Source organism: Colius striatus, chromosome Z (genome assembly GCF_028858725.1).
Source record: "Colius striatus isolate bColStr4 chromosome Z, bColStr4.1.hap1, whole genome shotgun sequence".
NCBI classification, from domain to species: Eukaryota; Metazoa; Chordata; class Aves; order Coliiformes; family Coliidae; genus Colius; species Colius striatus.
The window spans coordinates 75,721,478-75,740,731 of NC_084790.1; the positions used below are offsets into that span (position 1 = coordinate 75,721,478).

The 19,254-nt window shown below is 56.2% G+C and overlaps 3 protein-coding genes across 4 annotated transcripts in view; 1 reads left to right on the forward strand and 2 right to left on the reverse strand.

Annotated features, from left to right (window-relative positions):
* TLN1 (talin 1) overlaps positions 1 to 5,468 on the reverse strand; it is a 34,819-nt gene extending 29,351 nt beyond the window's left edge. For both annotated transcript variants that reach the window (XM_062017397.1, XM_062017393.1), the window contains exon 1: positions 5,383 to 5,468. The gene's annotated coding sequence lies outside the window, so the exon portion shown is untranslated. The remainder of the gene's footprint in view (positions 1 to 5,382) is intronic.
* A 1,944-nt stretch (positions 5,469 to 7,412) lies between these two features.
* Positions 7,413 to 11,881, forward strand: CREB3 (cAMP responsive element binding protein 3). The gene is made up of 9 exons (XM_010203750.2): positions 7,413 to 7,544; positions 7,631 to 7,901; positions 8,171 to 8,283; positions 8,505 to 8,597; positions 9,171 to 9,280; positions 10,657 to 10,725; positions 10,886 to 10,970; positions 11,095 to 11,176; positions 11,595 to 11,881. The coding sequence occupies exons 1-9, from the start codon at positions 7,413 to 7,415 to the stop codon at positions 11,879 to 11,881; spliced, it is 1,242 nt and encodes a 413-aa protein (XP_010202052.2).
* A 4,191-nt stretch (positions 11,882 to 16,072) lies between these two features.
* On the reverse strand, positions 16,073 to 17,407 carry LOC104552218 (avidin). The gene is made up of 4 exons (XM_010195885.1): positions 17,336 to 17,407; positions 16,621 to 16,831; positions 16,390 to 16,522; positions 16,073 to 16,106 (listed from the first exon to the last, which is right to left on the reverse strand). Exons 1-4 carry the CDS (start codon positions 17,405 to 17,407, stop codon positions 16,073 to 16,075), a joined length of 450 nt encoding a protein of 149 aa, XP_010194187.1.
* Positions 17,408 to 19,254: the final 1,847 nt, after the last annotated feature.

A 19,254-nucleotide genomic window follows, 5' to 3' on the forward strand; every position in this document is an offset into this window, starting at 1 on the left:
GGCTATCAGGGCCCCCCATGTTGCCAGAGGATGGTGCTGAGCCAGCAGCCTGAGCACAGAGGGACCCAGAGGGATGGAAAAGCCCAGAGCTGCTCAGGGAGGCAAGATAGCAGCACCAGGAACCAAACTAACTTGTTATAAATAATTACCTGCGGAAAGCACCACTCACACTGAGTGACTGCTCAGAGACAGGTATCTGCAGCAGCGGCTCCCACACAAACCCAGGCCCAGGGAAACTATGCACAGGATGATGAGCAAGAGAGCAAGGGACCAGCTGCTGCAGGTCCTACTGCAAGGGGCACCTGAGAGCCACACCACACCATCTGCAACAGGCCCCAAGCTGCAAGGACCAGCTTCAAGCCTGAAGGTTTCCATCAATCAACTTCAGAGTAAGGACGGACCCCTCCACAGGGCTCCAAAACACCAGATTTAATAACACCAAATTAGAACCGTGATATTCTTATAGCAGTGTAAAATCAGAAGGAAATAACAGAGTTAAAGGGAGGTTGTAAAAGTGTCCTCTGCTTGCCTGGCACAACTTGTAGGGCTTGTAAGAGCCCTTTCTGTTGGGTCTACCCACTGTGCAGTAGCTTTCCCTGCTTTCCCAGCTTGACAGACGCCTCGGGGTCCCTGCACCAGGTCCTATGCCCTGCCCGACTGCTCTCTGCCCTTCTCAACATTCCCAGTCCCCAGCTGGCCCCAACCCAGTGCTCTCCAGCAGTGTCACATCTTTTCCTGTCCCTGAGAGCCTGCTCATGGGGAAAGAGTCCCCTGTGCTGCGTTGACTCAGGCTGCCTTGTCCATAAGCTCCGGCTCACGGGAGGACACGAGAGCATGGGTGGGATGTACCACATCTGCTTGTTCTCTTTTAGATTGATTTTCTCCTGCCAGGTCTCCTATTATGGCTGTCAGGGAAAGGTTACCGGTCACGTGCATCCTCAGCCTAGCCCAGGAAGGTTCTTGGGCAAGGCTTGCTGGCAGCCTCCCTCGCCACTGTAGCAGCACACAGAGAGCCTGTGCATCCCTGCCAGCGCTGCCAGCTCCGGTCCCCCATGGAAGGGGGTACACCTTCCTGGGAGCAGGCTGCTCCCAGCCACAGACTTGAGCAAGTGAGGGGCAGTATCTGAGACAGATTAAAGGCTCTCCTCCATGTGATCTGGGCCAGGAGCGAGTCAGAGGGCAGGGGTCCTGCTCCTGCTGAGCCATAAAGCCACGCTGGTGGTGCAGGGTAGGAGGCAGGGACCGGGGAGCGTGCCGCCTCCGCCAGCACATGGAGCGGCTCCAGCTCTGCATTCCTGAGCCATTCGGCAATGTTTCTGCGGAGGCCCGCGGCCCCCACTGGCTCCGCTGACAAGGAATGAAATGCATTTTGGGTCCGGAGCAAGGGAGCCCAGCGGCAGCGGCGCCCATCTGAGCCACTGCCGCCTATCTGGAAGCACCAGCAAAGCTGCGGAGTTGAAGGAACAAGGAACACCCTGCTGTAGAAAGGGCTTTCTAAACATTCCATCTGTGGCAAGGGCTGCAGTGATCACCAGGCCATCTTCTCTGTATCTAAAAATACTCTCCAGTTGAGTGTAAAACCGCTTTCCGTCCCGTCCACAGGAAAAAGGAACATGCCACTGCTAGGACAAGGTCAGAGACTAGAGAGGAAGGGGAGGGGAAAACGAACATCTGACAGCAGAGAGGAACCAAGAGGAGCCAAGCCATGCCCAGCCATTTCTGCAGCCTCCTCTTGCCCTCCTTGAAGCCAAACAGAATCAGGTGCTGCACTGGAGGCAACCCTTAGCACACCCTTCACAGGGACCACCGTGCTTTCCCAAAGAAAGACAACTACTTGAGCCTTTCCACTCCCAAGCTCTTACAAAAACATCAAAGGGCAGGGAAGTTGCTCGCGACACCAAGGAAGACCTCAGATGTTTCATTTTCATTCCCGTGTTCTGCAGAAACAGTACAGGCTCCAATAGCTGAACTTTGCTGACATCAGTGTCTAAAGCAGAAACACTTTCTGTTGCCTAAGAAGTACACCTCCTAAAAACCCAGAGATCTGTCAGCAAACGTGGCAATTAATCACACAGCGCTGGCAAACTCGCTGCCTCCTGCAAGGGCACCAACACAGGGCTCAGCCCCTGCAGACCTCTCCCTTCTGGATACCACGTGGGGAAGGAAAAGACGGACTAGATGTAATGGATGAGACAGCGTGGGAGCCCTGTGCTACGAAGCAGAAAAAATGAAGGAAAAGGACAGCGAAATTCAAGTTGTCCCTCTGGAAAAAAAGAAAAAACAATCTAAACAAACCAAGTCTCAATGAACACACACCAAATTTCTCTGCTGGCTCGCCTCCAGAGCAAGCAAACCCGTTCTCAATCGGTTGTCGGTATGCAAAGGCAGATAAGGCATCAGAGAGTTGAGCTGGCCAGCCAGCAGACAGATTAACACACTTCTGCATTTTATAGCAAGCTGTGTGCAACCCTTCGAGCTACGAGCATGCTCCCTAGACGATCCCAAAATGGGGGAAGTGGGGGCAGGGGGGGAAGCTCTTGATGGAGTTCCTGTCTCTGGGAGCCATCCCAGCTGCTTCCATCTCACCTCGCCCTAGGGTGAGTAAAACCATTCTGGTGGCAGAGGTCTGTGGGCTTTGCTTAAAGGCAGAGATGGCCACAGGCAGCCAGTGCCGTGCCAGCCCAAGGAACTACCGTGTCACTGCTGGGACCACTGAGAGCAAGTTTTCCGTCACGTGACATAACTGCTATATTTGTATCGGCTGCGTTTAGCACTGCGAGAACGGCTACAGAGAAGGTTTTGTATCTTAAAGGAAAAAAAAAACCCAAAAAAACCCAACCAAAATCCAACAGCAGCCTGCTGGGACACTCACAACGAGTTTCCAGAACACGCTGCACATCTTCAAACACAACAGTTTTGCCATTTTTATCATGCTCTTTCTAACAAACTTCCAGATGAGGTTTGGGTTTGTCGTTTTGTTGGTGTTTTTGGTGGGGTTTTTTTTGTTGTTGGTTTTGGGGTTTTTTTTATATGGCAATGTCGAACTTCACTTGGGAAAAGCCCGAGTCTGAACCACCCCAGCCTGGGAGCTTGCTGCAGGAAGCTTAGTCAGCTGCAAATCGCCCCACTGCTGGGGTTTTCCACAGGCACGGGGCTGCTAGCCCGGCCAGTATGGCTGCCGGCACAGTCAGGCCACCGTAGTGCTTGCCAGACTTGCCAGCACATTGGTGTCTGCACAGCAGCATGATGAACTGGGTCAAAAATTAACCTGGCAAGAAGTCAGACCAGACTCTGTATGGGTTCTGCAGTACATGACCAGTACACAGAGCCACTACAGGCACGAGGGGCACGGGTGGCTCAGCCCCATGCCAATACGAAGGCTGAGCCAGCAGCTCTGGCTGGTGACAGTGCTGGCACGCTGCTGAGCCCACTCAGTCCAGTTCCTCTTTCCCAGACACACTGTCCATGTCATATGGGATGATGGTTTTTTCCAGCTGAGGCTAAGCTTAACCCCAAGGAGCATGAGAGGTCAGCAAGTCCAGCCCTGGCCCCATGGCAACTCTGCTGCCAACTGTTACCCAGGGCTGTGTCTGGAGCATCCTCTTGCCCTGCTCAGTGTGGGAAGTGAATAGGGGATGGGCAATAGGGTTGCAGGACCACAGCTGGCCTGTGTGCTCACCTGTCCTTACGTGAAGCAGCTCTGTCCAATACCTGCCAGCATTTCCCACACATCCCCTGCCCTCCAAAGGGAGGAGGCACAAATGGTGCCACCCCCGGCAGCCACTCCTGCATCCTTAGCAAGCTGGCCCTCCGGTGTAGCATCTCAAAAGCAGCACTTGAGGTGCAGCAGGTGCTCTCACAAACTCAGGAGAGCACCAGGCGCCCTGGATCCAGGCACTCATGCTTGCCAGTGTAAGCGACTCATCCGCTGCCATGACACCAGACAGACAGAAAGGGGAAATCGGGGAGAGCATGGTTGGGTTTTGGTGGGAATTTCTCCACCTAGCAGTCAGCAAAGCTCAGTGTCAGAAAGCAAGGCATCCCACAGGTCCCTATTCTCTCTTTCTCAGCTTTACCACTCCACTTCCCTAAATCTGTCACTTGGGGATGCACCAAACTCCTGCTGCTTCTGTTTGGCAAGCAAGCTGCGTTCTTGGACAGCACTTCTTGCCACACACCATCACCTGCCCGTTTGGCATTTAGCAGGATCTCACCCCACAGTCTGTTTTTAAGACCCTTTACTCGGTGACCCACAGAGTCTGGCAAAACTAAAGATCCCAAAAATATGTCCCCTCCCCTTCTCAGCAGCGAGACTGAAGGAGAAGAAAGGAGTAAACAATTATTGCTACCAAATATGGGTCTAACAGCCAGCGATGAAGCCACGGCAGAAGCATGTAGACATCCTGCCGGCAGATTCAAAGGGCTGAGGAGCTTGTAGGGGCGCAGGCAGGATCCATCAGGGAACAGGGCTGAGCAGTGAACGCACAGAGGATGGGGCAGGGTTTCCCTTGCCTCATTAGCCGCTCCAAGACGGGACACCGCAGGACCCTGGCTTTTTCCCGATGGGGGTCAGTCCTGCCCCCGCAGCACTCATCCCACCCCGCACAGGTCACACCCCAGCTCCCCGTCCCGCAGTGAGGGGGCCGATGGCCCGGGGTCTGTCCCGGGACGACGGGCGGGAGCTGACGGGGTGGGGTGGCCTCCCCGGGCTGTGCCGCAGCCATGGGGAGCGTGTCCTCCGCCGTCCCCACCCAAAACCGCGCCGCAGCCCGGAGACACCCTTCCCACTCGCTTCCCGCCGCGCTCAGCCGGGCTGTCAGCGGGAAAGCTTCGCCGACGTGCCCAGCTCGTCCCCCCGCCGTTGGAGGGCCCGCAGCCGCAGCCCAGAGTTCTCCCGCTCGGCCCCAGGGGACCTCCCAGGTGGGGATGTTGGCCCGGGCCTGGACAGCAGAGACTCCGAGCCTGAGGCCTGCAGCGGCGGCGGCCGCCTCGGGGCAGAGCAAGGACATGGCCCTTCTTAACGGGGCCAGGCCCGGCCCCGCCACGCCCGGCCGCGCTGCCCCGGGACGCCCGATGGGCCTCGGCGCTCGGGAGCGGCCCGCCTCGGGGGCGACATGGGCGCGCCCCGACACCAGGCCAAGGCGTGGGCGACCCCCAGAAGGCCCCAGGTCACCGCAGCGCGGGGCAGAAGCGTCGGCGTGAACGGAGAAGTCCCGGTAGCCGGGACCGTGCCGCACCCCCCGCCTCCCCGGTCACGGCGGGGGGAGGGGCCCCTCCCCCCGAGACATCCGTTTCCGGGACCCCCCCGGGAACCAGGGCGCTCCTGGTCACTGGGTCCCCGCGGCCCGTTCCCCGAGTCTCCCCGTCCCCCAGTCCCCGTACCTGTGCGCGGGCAGGAGCAGCGCGGCGGCCCCGCCGAGGCTGTACGGAGTGGGGCGGCACCGCCCGCTTCCCGCCCCGCCGCCCCCCGCCGCGCATGCGCCGCGCCGTCGCACGCAGCCGAGCGGCACGGCAGGGCACGGAACGGCCCGGAACGGCCCGGAACGGCCCGGTGCGGTACGGCAGCCCGGGGCCGTGCTCCGCCCGGTCTCGTTCCTCCCCCCCCCCCCGCCACCAACCACAACATCTTGTCCCCACGCCCGGGGCTACACTCCGCACGGTGCACACGCAGCCCAGCCCTGCGCCTCGGGGCAGGGCACGGCTCTGCCTGCTGCCCGCGCCCTCAGGCCTCCACCCGCGGCCCCGGGCCCCGCGCGCCCCGGCAGAGCCGCCCCCGTGCCCGCCGCCGGCGTCGCCGCGAGGGGCCGGGGCTGCCGCGTCGCGTGGCCCGCGGGAGGCGCGTGCGCTCAGCCGCGGCGCGGGCGGGCAGCGGCGCGCTCAGGTGAGGGATGGAACGGAGTGCGGGGACGCGTCCGGCACGGCCGCCGTTCCCCTCGCCCCGCCCGGTGCAAACGGGCGCTGCCAGGGAGCCGGTTGTCCCGGGACGGCAGGGGGCTGACGGACCCTCGACGCTGACATGCCTCCTTGCCCGGTGGGGCCGTGCTCCTCGTCCCAGCTGCGGCCGTTCTGCGCGCTTGGCCGCGGCTGCCCCTCAGGCAGCGGGCACGCCGTGCTTACCGCGGGCCGGCCGCACGCCTCAGGCTGTCAGAGGCATCTTGTCCATCCTCAGGCAGGTGTCGTGGCAGGGAGCGGTTCCTGCCCTCCACGCTCCTGTCAGCCTTCCTCGCCGCTCTCTTCTCTTGTCCTGCTCCTCTCCTCGCTGTCTGCCCAGCGCATCCTTGCCACGTAAAAAATGCTTGGTGTCTGTAGAAGCAAGGGGCTTTGCTTCCCAAGGAGATGTCCTTCCCAAAGGCATTGCCCAGCTCCCTGTCCGGTCTGCTCTTTGCTGTGGAGGGTCTGCTCACCGTGGTATCTGGTCAGGTCAGCCCTTCAAACGAGCCTCCTGCACTCAGGCAGCTGGCACAGCAGCCCTGAAGAATAGAAGCCCTGCCCAGGCCTTCTATTTTCGGGTGGGATTTTTTTGGATTTTACAGGGGTTGGGTGTTTTGTTGGTTTGTTTGGGATTTTTTTTTTTTGACTGGTACTTGCCAGGTAGATGTGAAAGCTTAATGGTACTAATGGGGATGCACAGTGCTTTGGTTCAAGCATCACCAACACGAAGGCCTGACTGACACCAGCCCTGCAAACCGTGAGAACCACACAAGGTTGCATCTTCTCAGGGACCCAGGAGCCTCGGCTGGGTCTTATCAGGAGATAACAGCACTGGCCAAGCTGGGACTAGAGAAAACTAAAACTTCCACAGCTGCGCATGTGCACAAACATCAAGGGGGGAGTTGATCACAAGTCTCATCCCGTTACACTTTCAATACTCATAGCCTCCCTAAGCCCAGTGAGGTCTCCACTTGAGCAAGGATGCCTCTGAAGGTTACTGCTTGAAGCTCAGACACACTTTGCCGGGCTTCTGATATCGACAGCAAGGTAAGGGACATTTTTCATTTGGCTTAAAAGTATATTGTGTCTGACGCTTAGAGAGATATAAATACAGCTATAGATTAATTACTGGAAGTGTAGTAAGTAGCAGAGTGCGGTAGAGCACCTTTGAGCTTCAGGGGAGCAGTGGGATCTTCCCTGCGCTCGATGTCAGGAAATTTGGGGCCCTTCCACTTTCTCCTTCCTGCAGATTTTGAGCACTGGCTAAAGCATGGCTCCTGTGGCTGGGTCTCAGTAATCTGGTGGGGACACTGGTGTGGTAGGACCACTAGTGCTGGTATAATAGCCGTCTTGGGGGCAGTACTCGTGGGCTGCAGGGCTCTGGCAGCTGTTGAGATTTTGTCTGTAAGGGCTGATGGGCATCTCAAAGGAGTGCTGGTGTCTCCCCCTGTGCCTGTGCTCACTTTGAGTGTTCTGCTCAGATGTCGTGCTCAGAGGAGTTGACTACCCTGATAGATGACGACCTCCTCGACTTCATTCTAAAGGATAATGCTCGGTACCTTGAAGCCCCAGAGACGGAGAAGTGTCTGATGGAAGACCTGCCAGAGCCTGAGGTGAGTTCATTGGGAGAAATCACTGCCAGGTGGTGGTTCAGGTCATTTGGCTCTCTACTGAAAAAGTCAAAACTTTTACTCTGCAGGTCCTGGACAAGGAGATGGATGACTTCATCACCTCACTGCTGAGCTCCTTTGAACATGAACCCTGCATGCTGCAGGGTCATTCACCTGCTAATAATGACAGTGGCATTTCTGAGGATCAGCATCTGTACCATAGCCCTGGCAGCAACCTTGCCAGCAGTTCTTTGAGCTCAGATATTGTGCATGCTGATCATAACTATTCCCTCCATGAGACCTGGCCTGTGCTGGAAAGCGTGAGGCCTGACATGGCAGAAGGTGTTTCTATTTACCTTGGTAAGTAATGTACGTGGGCTCTCTCTATCCTGGACACAGACAAAAAAAGTAGTCTTATATTGGGGTTTTTTGGGTGAGTGGCAGGCAGTGATGGAGAGAACCAAGTGTAGTGGCATTCTGCTGACATAAAATTGTGGTTTCGTGCTACTTAGAAGTGGCTGGTGAGCTACTGCCTCACTGAGATGCAGTGCTTGACTCTCCTTCAGGGACAAGCATGGATTCAGAAGGGACAAGCATGGATTCGGAAGGGACAAGCATGGATTCGGAAGGGATGAACATGGATTCAGAAGGGATGAGCAAGACACAGGAACAGAGCTTCTGTTTCCCCATTGTTGTTGCTGTGGATGCCACACCACAGTTTGTGCCTGATGCCTTTGTGCAGGTACTGACTGCCACGTGTGTGGCCCGCAGCTTTTGCTTCTGCTCCTCTTCTGACTTGGTTCCTCTGAGAGATATCTCTGAGGAAAGCATGATGCCTCTTTGGGAGAGCTGGTCCCAGTTCTGTGTGTTTCCTGCATGCCCACTCTGCTCTGGGGCGGACCCCCTTTGCTTTACATTCTCAGCAGGTGTATTTTTGCTGTTTTCTAGATTACCTACCCAGAGGCGGATTTCCCAGAGGTGATCCTGATAGAGGGGAAGAGGCCCCTCTGGGAGAAAGAAGATGTTTCAGTACCAACCTCTCCACCACCAAGAAAAGTGAGTCCTCCTTACAGTCTCTCACTCCCAAACAGATTCAGACTACTTGGATGCTCTAGCCTGAGTATGCGTTTGAAAACACAGGATGGTGCTTTGATGAGAGCATTGGTGCCCAGGTGGCGTGTTCAGGGCAATGTGTGGCAGGGCTTGGCATTCTTTTCCTCCTTTCAAGGCCTGGGAGGTGCCCATGTGTGCAACAGCCGCTTCTTTGCTAATTAGGTGCATACAAGGAGCAATGAGACCTGTCTGCTGTCAGTCTCCTCGCTCATGACTGCAGGAGGCAATTACGCCAGAAGTGCCTCCAACCTATTTTTCCCTGCTTGCCTAGTGGCTTGTGAGCTCAGTGCTTTTTTGTGACCGTTGGGTACAAAGCCTCACTTTTGCTACACTGGGGAAACTGCTGGCTGCATCAGCAGGCCAGAGACTGCCTTGTAGCTGCTGCCTTTCCTTCAGTGGTGTGGGAGGGACAGAGGGCAAGAGCGTGAGGGCCAAGTGTGGCAACGTTTGTAGGGTTTGTTAGGGACTGGTTGCCAACACCCTGGGGTTGCTGCTAACAAGGAATGACCCTTGCAGGTCAGAAAGCAGCTTCCGAAGAAGGTGCGTCCAAAGATCCAGAGCAAGCAGTCAGCCCAGAATAGTCGTCGTCGTCGTCGTCGGAAGATGCACATGGGGCCTGGAAAAAGGTATGGGCACACAGCAGTGTCCCCCTACACTGAGGGGACAGACAGGATCTTTTACAGACCCTTGGCAGAACAATGACAGAACTAAAGCATAGTTTCAATTAAACCTGTGTTTTCTCAACACAGTGTGATTAGTATGGCACACTTTGTGATTAGAGTGGCACAGGATTTCTACAAGCAGAATCAATGCAGTGCAACCTATAGGCAGCTTAGTACAGAATTTGTAATACAACTTCATTTATGATTTCTAATCACCTGGATCCTAATGCAACTTGACTTATGCTTTCTAATCATCTGGGCCCTGCAGACCTGATCAGGTCTTAATACATGGTTTGCTGTATCGATATAATGAGGTGTGAAAATGAGATAAAGGAATACAAATCACTCGCTCCATCACGGGAGGAAGCAGGTGATGGCGGAGGCGCCCCTCGGGAGGAAGCTGGTGATGATGGAGGTATCCCTGGCCAGAGCGAGTCTTGCATCTCACTATCCAGCAGCAGCTCTGGTCCAAGTTTCCCTTTAGGACTTGTTACTGCTTGGTTTTCTGTACAGTGCTGCATGTGCTGTTATGCTTCCCTGCTCTGTGACACAGTCATCAACACCACATAGCTGGCCAAGTGCCTGGGACTTTCAAGGCCAGTAAACAAGGGAGTAATCAGCCTAGCTCCCAGGAACCTTGAGGCTGGAAGGGAGGGCAAGAAGAAAGCTGTTTGGTTTGTCTGTGGTGCACAGGACCTTCAGGGCCTGATAGTATGAGTAAGGAAACAAATACATGACCCGCTGGGTCACAGGGAACGGCAGCTCCCTCGTAATGTGCTCTTAGCAGGGCCAAGAGCAGGGCCAGGGCTGGGGTCGGGGGAAGCTGGTCATGAGCCATTGCACCATGCTGCTGCTGGGGTCTTCCCACCCTGGACAGAACATGAGGCTGACCTTGTGGAGCAGCAGCTGCCCTCAGAGGGCTCAGAAACTCGGGGCATGTCTCACCCTGCTCTCTTACACTTGGTAGATGGCCCAGAGCTTGCTCAGTTCAAGCCAGGCGCTGGCCTGCCCGGTCCAAGTGTGTTCTCCAGTTTGCAACACAGCCTGACACCATAGATCTGCAGGTTTGGTGTCCCACTGGTAGCAAGCATCCTTAGAGGTTAGTGTGGTGCTTCTCTGTGGGACTGGTCAGGGCTCACCCCTCCTCAAAACTCAAGTGAGGTGCTACTCTCTGAGCTTAGCTCCAGGTGCTGCCACGTATACCCCAGGAGCAGTTTTACCTGCCCCACCTACCAAAAGGTGATGGCTGATCATCTGAGTAGAGATTCCTATGAAATCCTTGCTGTTGACTACCAAAACCTCTCTGTTTTTCCCCTGTGCTGTTCATTTTTCCTGGGAAGAATGACAGCCTGCACAGCTCGGAACCATGAGCTGGAGAACAAGATACAGCTGCTGCGGAAGAAGAACATGTGAGTTCTTGTTGTTGGACATTGCAGGAGATGTGGTGGGGAAGTCTATTCCTCTTCTTGGGATTGTGGCCTGGCCTTGGCTGCAAAGCAGTGAGAGGGGAGCATCCAACTCTTGGTTCAGTAGCTTCCTTGACCTGCATTGTTGTATGCTCTCCTGCAGGTCACTGCTCAAGCAGCTGCGGAGACTGCAGGCCTTGGTGAAACGCTTCACTACCAAAACTACCATAATAAAAACCTGCACCATGGTAAGTGTTTTCAGCCCCAGTGTCTGTGAAGGGGTCTCTGCAGTCCTTGTAAGTTCAGGAGAGGGATGTTTATTGCAGCCAACAGTGTTGCTGAGGCCTATGCCAATTTTCCTTCTGTTTCCAGATGGTGGTTATGTCCTTCTGCCTCTTTAAGCCTCAAAGCATTTGCTCCTTTCAGAACACTGATACACAGGGGGAGCTCAGAGGTGAGTACCTGAGGGGCTGAGCAGAGGTGAACTGCTGCTGAACACCTTCCTCAGAGGCAGCCTTGGACTCTGGGGCACCTCCAACCCCACAGCCCCTTGCCTGGGGTGACTGCCAGGTTTGGCTTTGCTGTCTTGCCCCAGTTTGGGACTGACTCTTCCTCGGCCCCGTGTCAGTGGCCTGCCAGGGGGCAGGGCCCTGGGCCAGGGCTGGAACAAGACTGAGAGGGATCCAGTCCCTCTCAGAGCACAGGACATGCTTGTGCCTGGCAGCTGCTCAACGTCCTCTCCCCACCTCCCCTGGGACGAGAGAGCCCTAGTTGAACAGTTGGTTCTCTTCTCATGAGCTCTGTGGAGACCTGTACTCAGAGCAGGGCAGTCAGAGGTGGGGAATGACAGGATTGGCTCTACTTTCTTGCAGCTCTGCCACAGCTGATCAGCGAGCTCCCAAACCAGGTAGCACCTGATGTGCAGGAGGACGCTGCGCTGGAGGGGTTCAGCCCAGACCCCGATGATCTCTCACTGTTAGGGATCCGCAGTCAATCGTGGGAGGAGGTGCAGAGTCCACCTAACCCTGATCCCAGCTATTTTAATAACAGCAGCTCATCCACAGTCCTGGTGTCAGCAGCCTCCCAGCTGGGCCCTCCCCAGCCTCAGGAGCAGCTCTCCCAGAGCAACCCTTTGCAGATGGTGGTGCTGGTGCCATAGAAAGTCAGGATACAGGAGTGGGTGGAAGGCACCATCAAAGTTGACATCTAGCAGCACCTTGCTGATGAGATGTAACTGCTGCCACCTCCTGCTTCTTTGGGTGATGCCAGGCACTCTGCCAGGCTGGGACAAATGGAGCTGCATAGGTAGATAATCTATCAAAGAAGATTCTTCTGAATACTCTCCTGATTGCTGGCAGCTCGGAGGGTTTGCCACTGAGGGATTTTAGTGTTGACTTGTTCTGACATTCTGCTCTGTATATCTATAGTAGGATTGTATCTGAGATGGGGTATGAAACTCTGGGAGTTTTGCTACAGCTGCTGAGGTGACCTGCAGCCTGGGATGCCTCCACGGCCTGCAGGGATGGTGTGTGACATAGAGGGTAAAGGCGGCTGGGCCTGAGATGCCCATGCTTGGTCTGACTGGAGGTGAGTGGTGATGGAAGCTGCTGCCCTGATCCTTCCCTGCCCAAGTGGAGGTGAACCTGATACCTGCACCTGATACCATCTCTGGTAGTTGCAAACAGGTGTGCCATGTCCTTTTCCTTTGATCCTGCAGTGTTGCCTGATTTCTAGGTGGGGAATAGGGAGCTGACCTTCAGGACTGCCCCCTCCAGGGGGTGGTCCTGTCATTGTGATGGACTCTGCTTGTCACCTGTTCCTGCTGGTTTGTAAGCCATGGGCACAGCTCCTGACCCCACTAGACGAGGTAACACAGAGCCCTTCCTGAGCCATGTGTGCTGTTTCCCTGCTTGTAGGGGTTGAATTTTTCATGTCCTGCAGCGTGGGGAGCAGTGCTTCTGGGCCTCGAGGAGAAGGCATGTCTTAAACTGTACTGCTGAGGGATTGTGGAGCAGAGAGCAGGAGAGCTTGCTTGCTCTTCTGAAGGCTTTGCTGGCCATGGGACAATTTCAAAGCTCTGTCCTTGTGTGCCTGAGCTTTGCTTCACTGGGTGATGATGCAGTCAGCTGGCTGTGGTCACTCTCTGGGGCTGAGCAGAAACACTTTTGAGTTGGTGAGTGGTGTCTTTCCTGGAATCTAGTTTAATGGTACCTGTTGAGCATCTCTTCTTGTCCTACTTCAGGACATTTTGTAGAATCACATAGAATAGTTTGGGTTGGAGGGACCTTTAAAGATCATCTAGTCCAAGCCCTGTCCAGTAAGCAAGGACATCTTCAACTAGATTTGGATGATAGCTAATAATTTCCTTATTAATAATAAAATCTACTAGTGTGTGACTATGTCTTCAGTGGTTGCTTCAGCCAGGGGCTGGGGACGTCGTGGGGGGGAACGCAAGGGAGACCGGGCGCGATCACACCCAAGGCAACGTGTGCTGCCTTCCCTTGACCATGCCTGCAGCTGTGCAGATGGGCCTGGTGAGGCACGGTGCAAGTCTGCAGAGCAGTTGCTTTGCTCTCACCCCTCGCTTCGGGGGTGCGAAAACACTCCCGAAACACCTTTTGGAGGCGAGCGGGTGCCGCGAGCGCCCACGCGTGCCCGGCTGCGGGCCGGCGCCGCGGAAGCCAGCGGCTGCCCCGGTCGGAAGCAGGAGGAGCCCGAGCCCGTCCGCACCGCCGCTTGCGTAACCGGGAGCTGCACAATCGCAGGAAGCGGAGCGGGGCCGCGGCGGTGCAACGGCCGCGTCCCTTCGGCCGGGGGCTGCAGGGAGGGCCCTGCCTGCTGCGGGGGCTTGCGAAACCTGCGTCCGTGGGAAGCTTTGCCTGGCCCCGTGGAGCGCTGCGTGGCGCCCGGGGATGCGGGAGCCCGGCGAGGGGGTTGGAGGGGTGCCAACAGCACGGCGCTTGAAACCCACCGGGGAAGCAAAGGCGGGACAGAAAGCTGCACTTTGTGTCTGTGCCAGGGGCGGCCCTTGCCGCGGGACTGGCAGCAGAGCTTTGGTACCGGGAGCAGGTTGTCCTGCCCAGGAGCATCCGCTGGAAGCCATGGGACCTTTACTCCCCAGGAGCTGTGCACGGTGGCAGGAAGGTCCAGCACCCTGTTCTCCTTTTCATTTCAGTTCTTAAAGTTCAAAGCTGGGGTGTGTAATGCCACTGATGTCAGCTGGAGTCCCTGGCCCAGCACTAATCAATACTGGTTGAGTCATTTGAAATTAAACACGGTCACGTTGCCAGCAAAGCAAGGCGTGGCCACCGGGGCTGATGGTTGGCCAGAGGCCATAGGGTCAGCAGCTGGCTGCCCGGGCTAAATGTCAGGAGGGGAGACGGATCTGGGGGAGCAGGCAGGGAGCCAGACGAGCACTGCAGGCTCCTCATCGAACGCAGCCAAACACATGCTGCTGCTCCCAGGTACTGCCTGCACCAGCCAGCACAGCCCTTCGGTGGGTAAGCTTGCCGCAGGGGCTGGGACATCACGGGGCCGGGTACTGTGCTGGAGTTGTGTCTCCTAGAAGGTTTGCAGACAGTTGCTCTGTGGTCTCAGCCCATACTCTCCCAGGGCTGCTGTTTTTCATTGCTATGTGTGTTCTTGCATCTCTCAGAGTGAGAGGCTCTGAGCCAGAGAGAGGAAGGAAGCCCAGCCTGTGCCTCACACCTTGGGTTAAAGGGCAGGGATGATAAAAGTGCCCAGAATGACACACACACACACACACACACAGAGGCCTGCACTCTCGCTTTGGTAGGTGTTACAGCCCTGCCTGCCCTCCCCACTGTGTTCACTCCGTTACTCCAAAGGTTGACCTGTTTTTCCCTGCAGGCGCCTGCCTGAACATCATGGGAACACCTTGAACAGAAACACGAGCCTTTCAGGACAAAATATTTTGCTCTGCCTTTGGCAAGTCCCATGTGGGTGGTATTGAATGGAAACCTCTTTTCTGCCTGGTAACACACCGAGTGTCAGTACTGCCAGTTCCTTTCCAGGGCAGTGACACCTTGAAAGTTAGGACAGCATGGAATTTGCCTTCTCTTGCTGAGGAGGGCCTGGGCTGTTTTGCTGATATGAAACACCTCCTATTCACAGCTTTAAAGGAATCAGGTTTTCCTTTTTTTAAATGAATCAGGGTTTATCAGAGACATGGGAATTTCAGTTGATAGCAGGAGGAATAGCCTTCTTTTTAAGGGAAACCTAAATACTGTGTCACCATCCATCCTACTTTTATCCACTAGCATCAGCTGCTAGAGAAAAACTAGCAGAAGTCTGAGCACTTGGTTAAAAAAGCAGCTGGGAGTACAATGATGGAGCCATGGCCTCCCCGCAGCTTCCCAAACCAGACACCTCAGCCCTAGGGCTGGTGAACCCCACAGCTGCCAGTTGTGTGGGAACTTCTTTGGCAAGGTGTGTGAGGCAGGAAGCAGAGAGGTCCGGCTGAGGTGCCTGAAAAACCCCAGCCAGTGCCAGAGGTGTCCTTGCCACATCCCCCAGCCATGCACAGCACAGCAGGGGCTTGGCTGGAGATCCTCGTGTGTGCATTGCTCAGGGGGCATGGCCGTGCTGAGGACTGGGCCATTTGGGAGCCCTGGGATGGTTGGCAGCTGATCAGCATGATGCATCTGCCGGGGCTGGGACCGGGACACCGCCTGCTCTGCAAAAGCCATTTGCAGCCTCCCTGTGCGCTTGGGCGCCCGAGAAACTTCCTCTGCTCAGTCTGGAGCCTGGCCCTCAGCCCTGGAACATGCTGCCCACGGCATCCCTCTGAGGCTGTGCCTCATCCCACTGCCCCGCAGCTCTGAGACATGCTGCCTGTGGCATCCCTCCAAGGCTGTGCCTCATACTGGTGCCCTGCAGCCCTACACCATGCTGCCTATGGCATTCCTTTGAGACTGTGCTTCATCCTGCTGCCCCACATCTCTGGAGATATTTGGGACAGACACCAAGGGATCAGCTACACACGACACAGCAGCAGGTTTGCAGCACTGCCCAGGAAGGGACATGGGACAGCCCCTAGCTGCAGACACTCTTTTATCCTCAGCCATGCTGCATGAAGCCAACCTACGGGGAAAGTGGCTGCAGGGCAAGGCACACCCCATAGGTTTGAGGGAGGGCAGAAACCATAGTCAAGCCCTGCATCCCCACAGAAACCTTTTATTTTGTGCCTGATGCCCAGCCTTCGCGCTGGGATGAAGTTACCTGGGCAAGCATGAGCCTGTGGGCTGAGAGCTGCTGAAATGCAGCATATCACTGTGGGCAGAACCTGGCAGTGCCATCTTCTGGGCCTCCTGGGTTTCCCTGTTTGATGTCATTTTATCCGGGTGAAAAAGCTGGTGCCAATCCTGCAGGAAACCCCAGATCACTGTGGTTCACTCAGCTGGGATTAGCTGTGCAGTGGTGAAGGGTACAGAGGGGAAACTCCACAGTGGGCTCTGATGCGGAGTGTGCGAGGAGAGTCCTGAGGTCACCTGTCCTGGGACACATCCAGGACACAGAGGCTGGCTAGGTCACGGATATGGTCCTTAGCCCACATCACCCTCTCACTACTGCCACGCCTCATCTTGTGAAATTTCTCCCTTTTGCAGCCCAAGGTGCAGAAAGCTTGGCACAGGACCCAGTGCTCACCGTGTGGCTTTCCAGTCCTCCTCGGGGCTCTTCGTCGCCTCTCGCAGAAGCCACAGGGCCTGCAGAGTCTCCTTCCCACTGGTGTCCACATAACACTGGCCCAGGAAGGTGGTTGTCCGGACTGCCTCCAAGTCTGGAAGGGTCCGAGGTGATGTGAGTTGGGGTGGTAAGGCACAAAGCCAGCCCTCAGTGGCATCCCTGCTGCGGACTGACAGCCCCCTCCTGCCTTACCTCGGAGCTGCCAGTGCACGGTGAAGGAGAAGGTGGGCTGTGGGACCAGCCCCACGTCCTGCTGAGACCCCTCCAGTGGCGAGGTGAGCATTTCGGAGTTGCCAGCAGCAGGACCTGGCAGGTAGGATCCGGAGAAGCTGCCGTCCTGACCAAGGGCAGACACGACCATCCGGCAGCCCGTGTCGCTCCGCCACGACCCAGACAGGAGGCACTGTGGGTTTGGGGTGCCCAGTGCTGTGGCTTGAGGTGCCAGGCAGGCAAGGAAGGCATCCTGCTCCCACCCCACCACCCTGGCTGTGCCCAGGGATGCCTGCAGCACTGTGGGCCATGCCATGGGCCTTGTGTGAAGCCAATGCCACCGAGCTTCGCGTCCATGGCACTGGTGGCCTTCAGTAGGCTGCTGCTACTCTGAGCAGGTCCTCCCCGTGGTATAGCAGAGGATGCACTGCTTTCCCTGCACACTTAGTCAGAAACAGGGTTTCTCTGGGGCATGGTTCTGTTTGCCTGGCCCTGGATGGATTCCCACAGCGAGGAGCATCCTTGCAGAAGAGGTCCCTCCCTCCCAGCCTCTCCATAGCTTCCCACAGCCCTGCACAATGCTGGTCCCACCAGCTCCAGCAGCCTGGCCCCAGCTCCCCCCTGAAGGAGGATGCCCCGCTGAGGCAGCCCCAGCCTTTGGGGTCTCACAGGGTATTAACACCACCCATTCCCATACCTTCCTCTCTGCAATGGTGGCATGTGCCCCTAGAGCCAGGGCAAGGACCAGGGCAAAGGCACCGCTCCCCATGGCCGCAGGGCTGCAGAGTGGCTCCCTTCCTCCCGGCTCCATGCCCTGTCCCCCTTTATAGGGCTGTAACTGGAGCCCCACGGGCACGGGGCTAGCACCTGTGGGGAGGGTGGGTGGGTGGCAGAGTGCCCAGGACAGGATAGATGAGCTGAGGAGGTCTGGGTGACCTGGGCAGTGCTGGAGGAATGTGGGGATGAGCACGCCTGTGCAGAGAGGAGGGGTTGAGGGCTTTTTTAAGGCCTTTATAGCAGCCTGAAAAGCATCAGGTACCTTCCTTGGGAATCTACCTCCTGTGCATACAGGCTGCAAATTGTTACCTGTTTGTTTACCTGCTCCCTGCTTTGCTCATGCCACTGCCTGATCAGGATGCTGCCCACACTGCCAGGGCATCCCTGGTTCATTCTGCTTTACCAGCAGAAACATTTCCTTGGCATTTTTTTAGGTATGGGCTGCTAATTTTGCTACTTTTGCTTTTACAAGACAGAAGAGTAACTAGAGGGGCACTGGGTTCCAAGCGAGCCTTTGCTAAGCACACCCAGCATTTTAACCAGTCTTGTGTTTGCACCTCTACCTTTTATTTGCCGCTCCTCGGGAGTTTGGATGTGCAAAGCACAACATGCAATGTCTCTGTGATCCTGAGCTGTCTCTCTGCTCTCTGCAATGCCTGGAGCAGACGCAGGGCTGTGGGCAACTGAAAAATAAGGTGAGATTTATGTACATGCACACGTGCTATTTCTGGGATAGCTGTGTCTGGGGCACTGGGGCTGCAGTGTGCATACTGGGGGTGACAGAGTCACCATTCAGTGCCCACCACAAGCGCAGGCATACCGCAGGACTCCACTGCTGCTTCTGCTGGTGCTCAGCACCTTGCCCTCTGGTCTGGATGGTCCCAGAGGCTGAGATGAATGGAAACCAGCGCTCTCCCAATATATTGTTTTTGTTGTCACCTTTTACAGTCCCAGACCCATGGGCTTAATGTAGGGGCCTGAGAAATCCCCTCTAGACGATCTCCTACTCTTGCCCTGGATACCATCCCCCACCCTTTTGGCCTGACACCAGACCCTGCCTTTCCATGCTGCTTGGCAGGGACAAACTGACCTGTTTGAAGTGCCAGGGAGGTGTCAGCCACCACTCCACGTCATGACAGAGTGCACCAGCCTGGCTGGGGCCAGGCCAAGCTTGACAGACTGTGCAGCTAATGTGCTGGCATCCTCATGGCTGGGTTATGTTTGTAATTCGTCTGCAAGAAGCTTCATCTTCACCCATGGACCTGCCAAAAACTGTCAAAAGAGCTGAGTAAGCCTGGCAGGTGCCCACAGAGACAGATAGTGTGGCACTGATGAAATGCAGCAGCAGAGAAGGGTAAAATCCCTGGCTGTAACTCAGGAGAATGGTGTGGGATGGGATGGGATGGGATGGGATGGGATGGGATGGGATGGGATGGGATGGGATGCAACAGGATTGGGGCTTTAGCTGGGCACATTTTACTTCAGATGCAGTGAAGGAGAAAGGAAGGACTTTACTGACATCTCACATTTGCTGATACTGTTACTTCTGTTGCTCAGCCCTATGAAACATGGAGTCCAGAGACTGGGAAGGTGTCTGGTGGGGATAACTGTGAAGGCACTGCAAGGAAGGTGGCTGGGTTTGAGGTTCTGATGCCACCTTTGCCACTGTCAGGCAAATGAGGAGTGATAGCACAGTATGGAATGAGGTGGGAAATGAGCCCAGGGAGCTGGATATGGGAGGAATGGATCAGGGATGCAGATGTCTCTGAGGGAGGGGGATGGCAAGCCCTTGCCTCTGTGGGTTTACCTGTGGGGGGCAGAAGCTGCCTCAAGGTGAGA

Coding starts and splice junctions, on each gene's coding strand:
- LOC104552218 (XM_010195885.1), bottom strand. CDS start 17,407: ATGGGGAGCGGTGCCTTTGCCCTGGTCCTTGCCCTGGCTCTAGGGGCA. Junction 16,832..17,335: donor CCACCATTGCAGAGAGGAAG/GTATGGGAATGG, acceptor CCAAACCCACAG/TGCCTCCTGTCTGGGTCGTG. Junction 16,107..16,389: donor GAGGACTGGAAAGCCACACG/GTGAGCACTGGG, acceptor GGTTTCCTGCAG/GATTGGCACCAGCTTTTTCA.
- CREB3 (XM_010203750.2), top strand. CDS start 7,413: ATGTCGTGCTCAGAGGAGTTGACTACCCTGATAGATGACGACCTCCTC. Junction 7,545..7,630: donor AAGACCTGCCAGAGCCTGAG/GTGAGTTCATTG, acceptor TTTACTCTGCAG/GTCCTGGACAAGGAGATGGA. Junction 11,177..11,594: donor TACACAGGGGGAGCTCAGAG/GTGAGTACCTGA, acceptor ACTTTCTTGCAG/CTCTGCCACAGCTGATCAGC.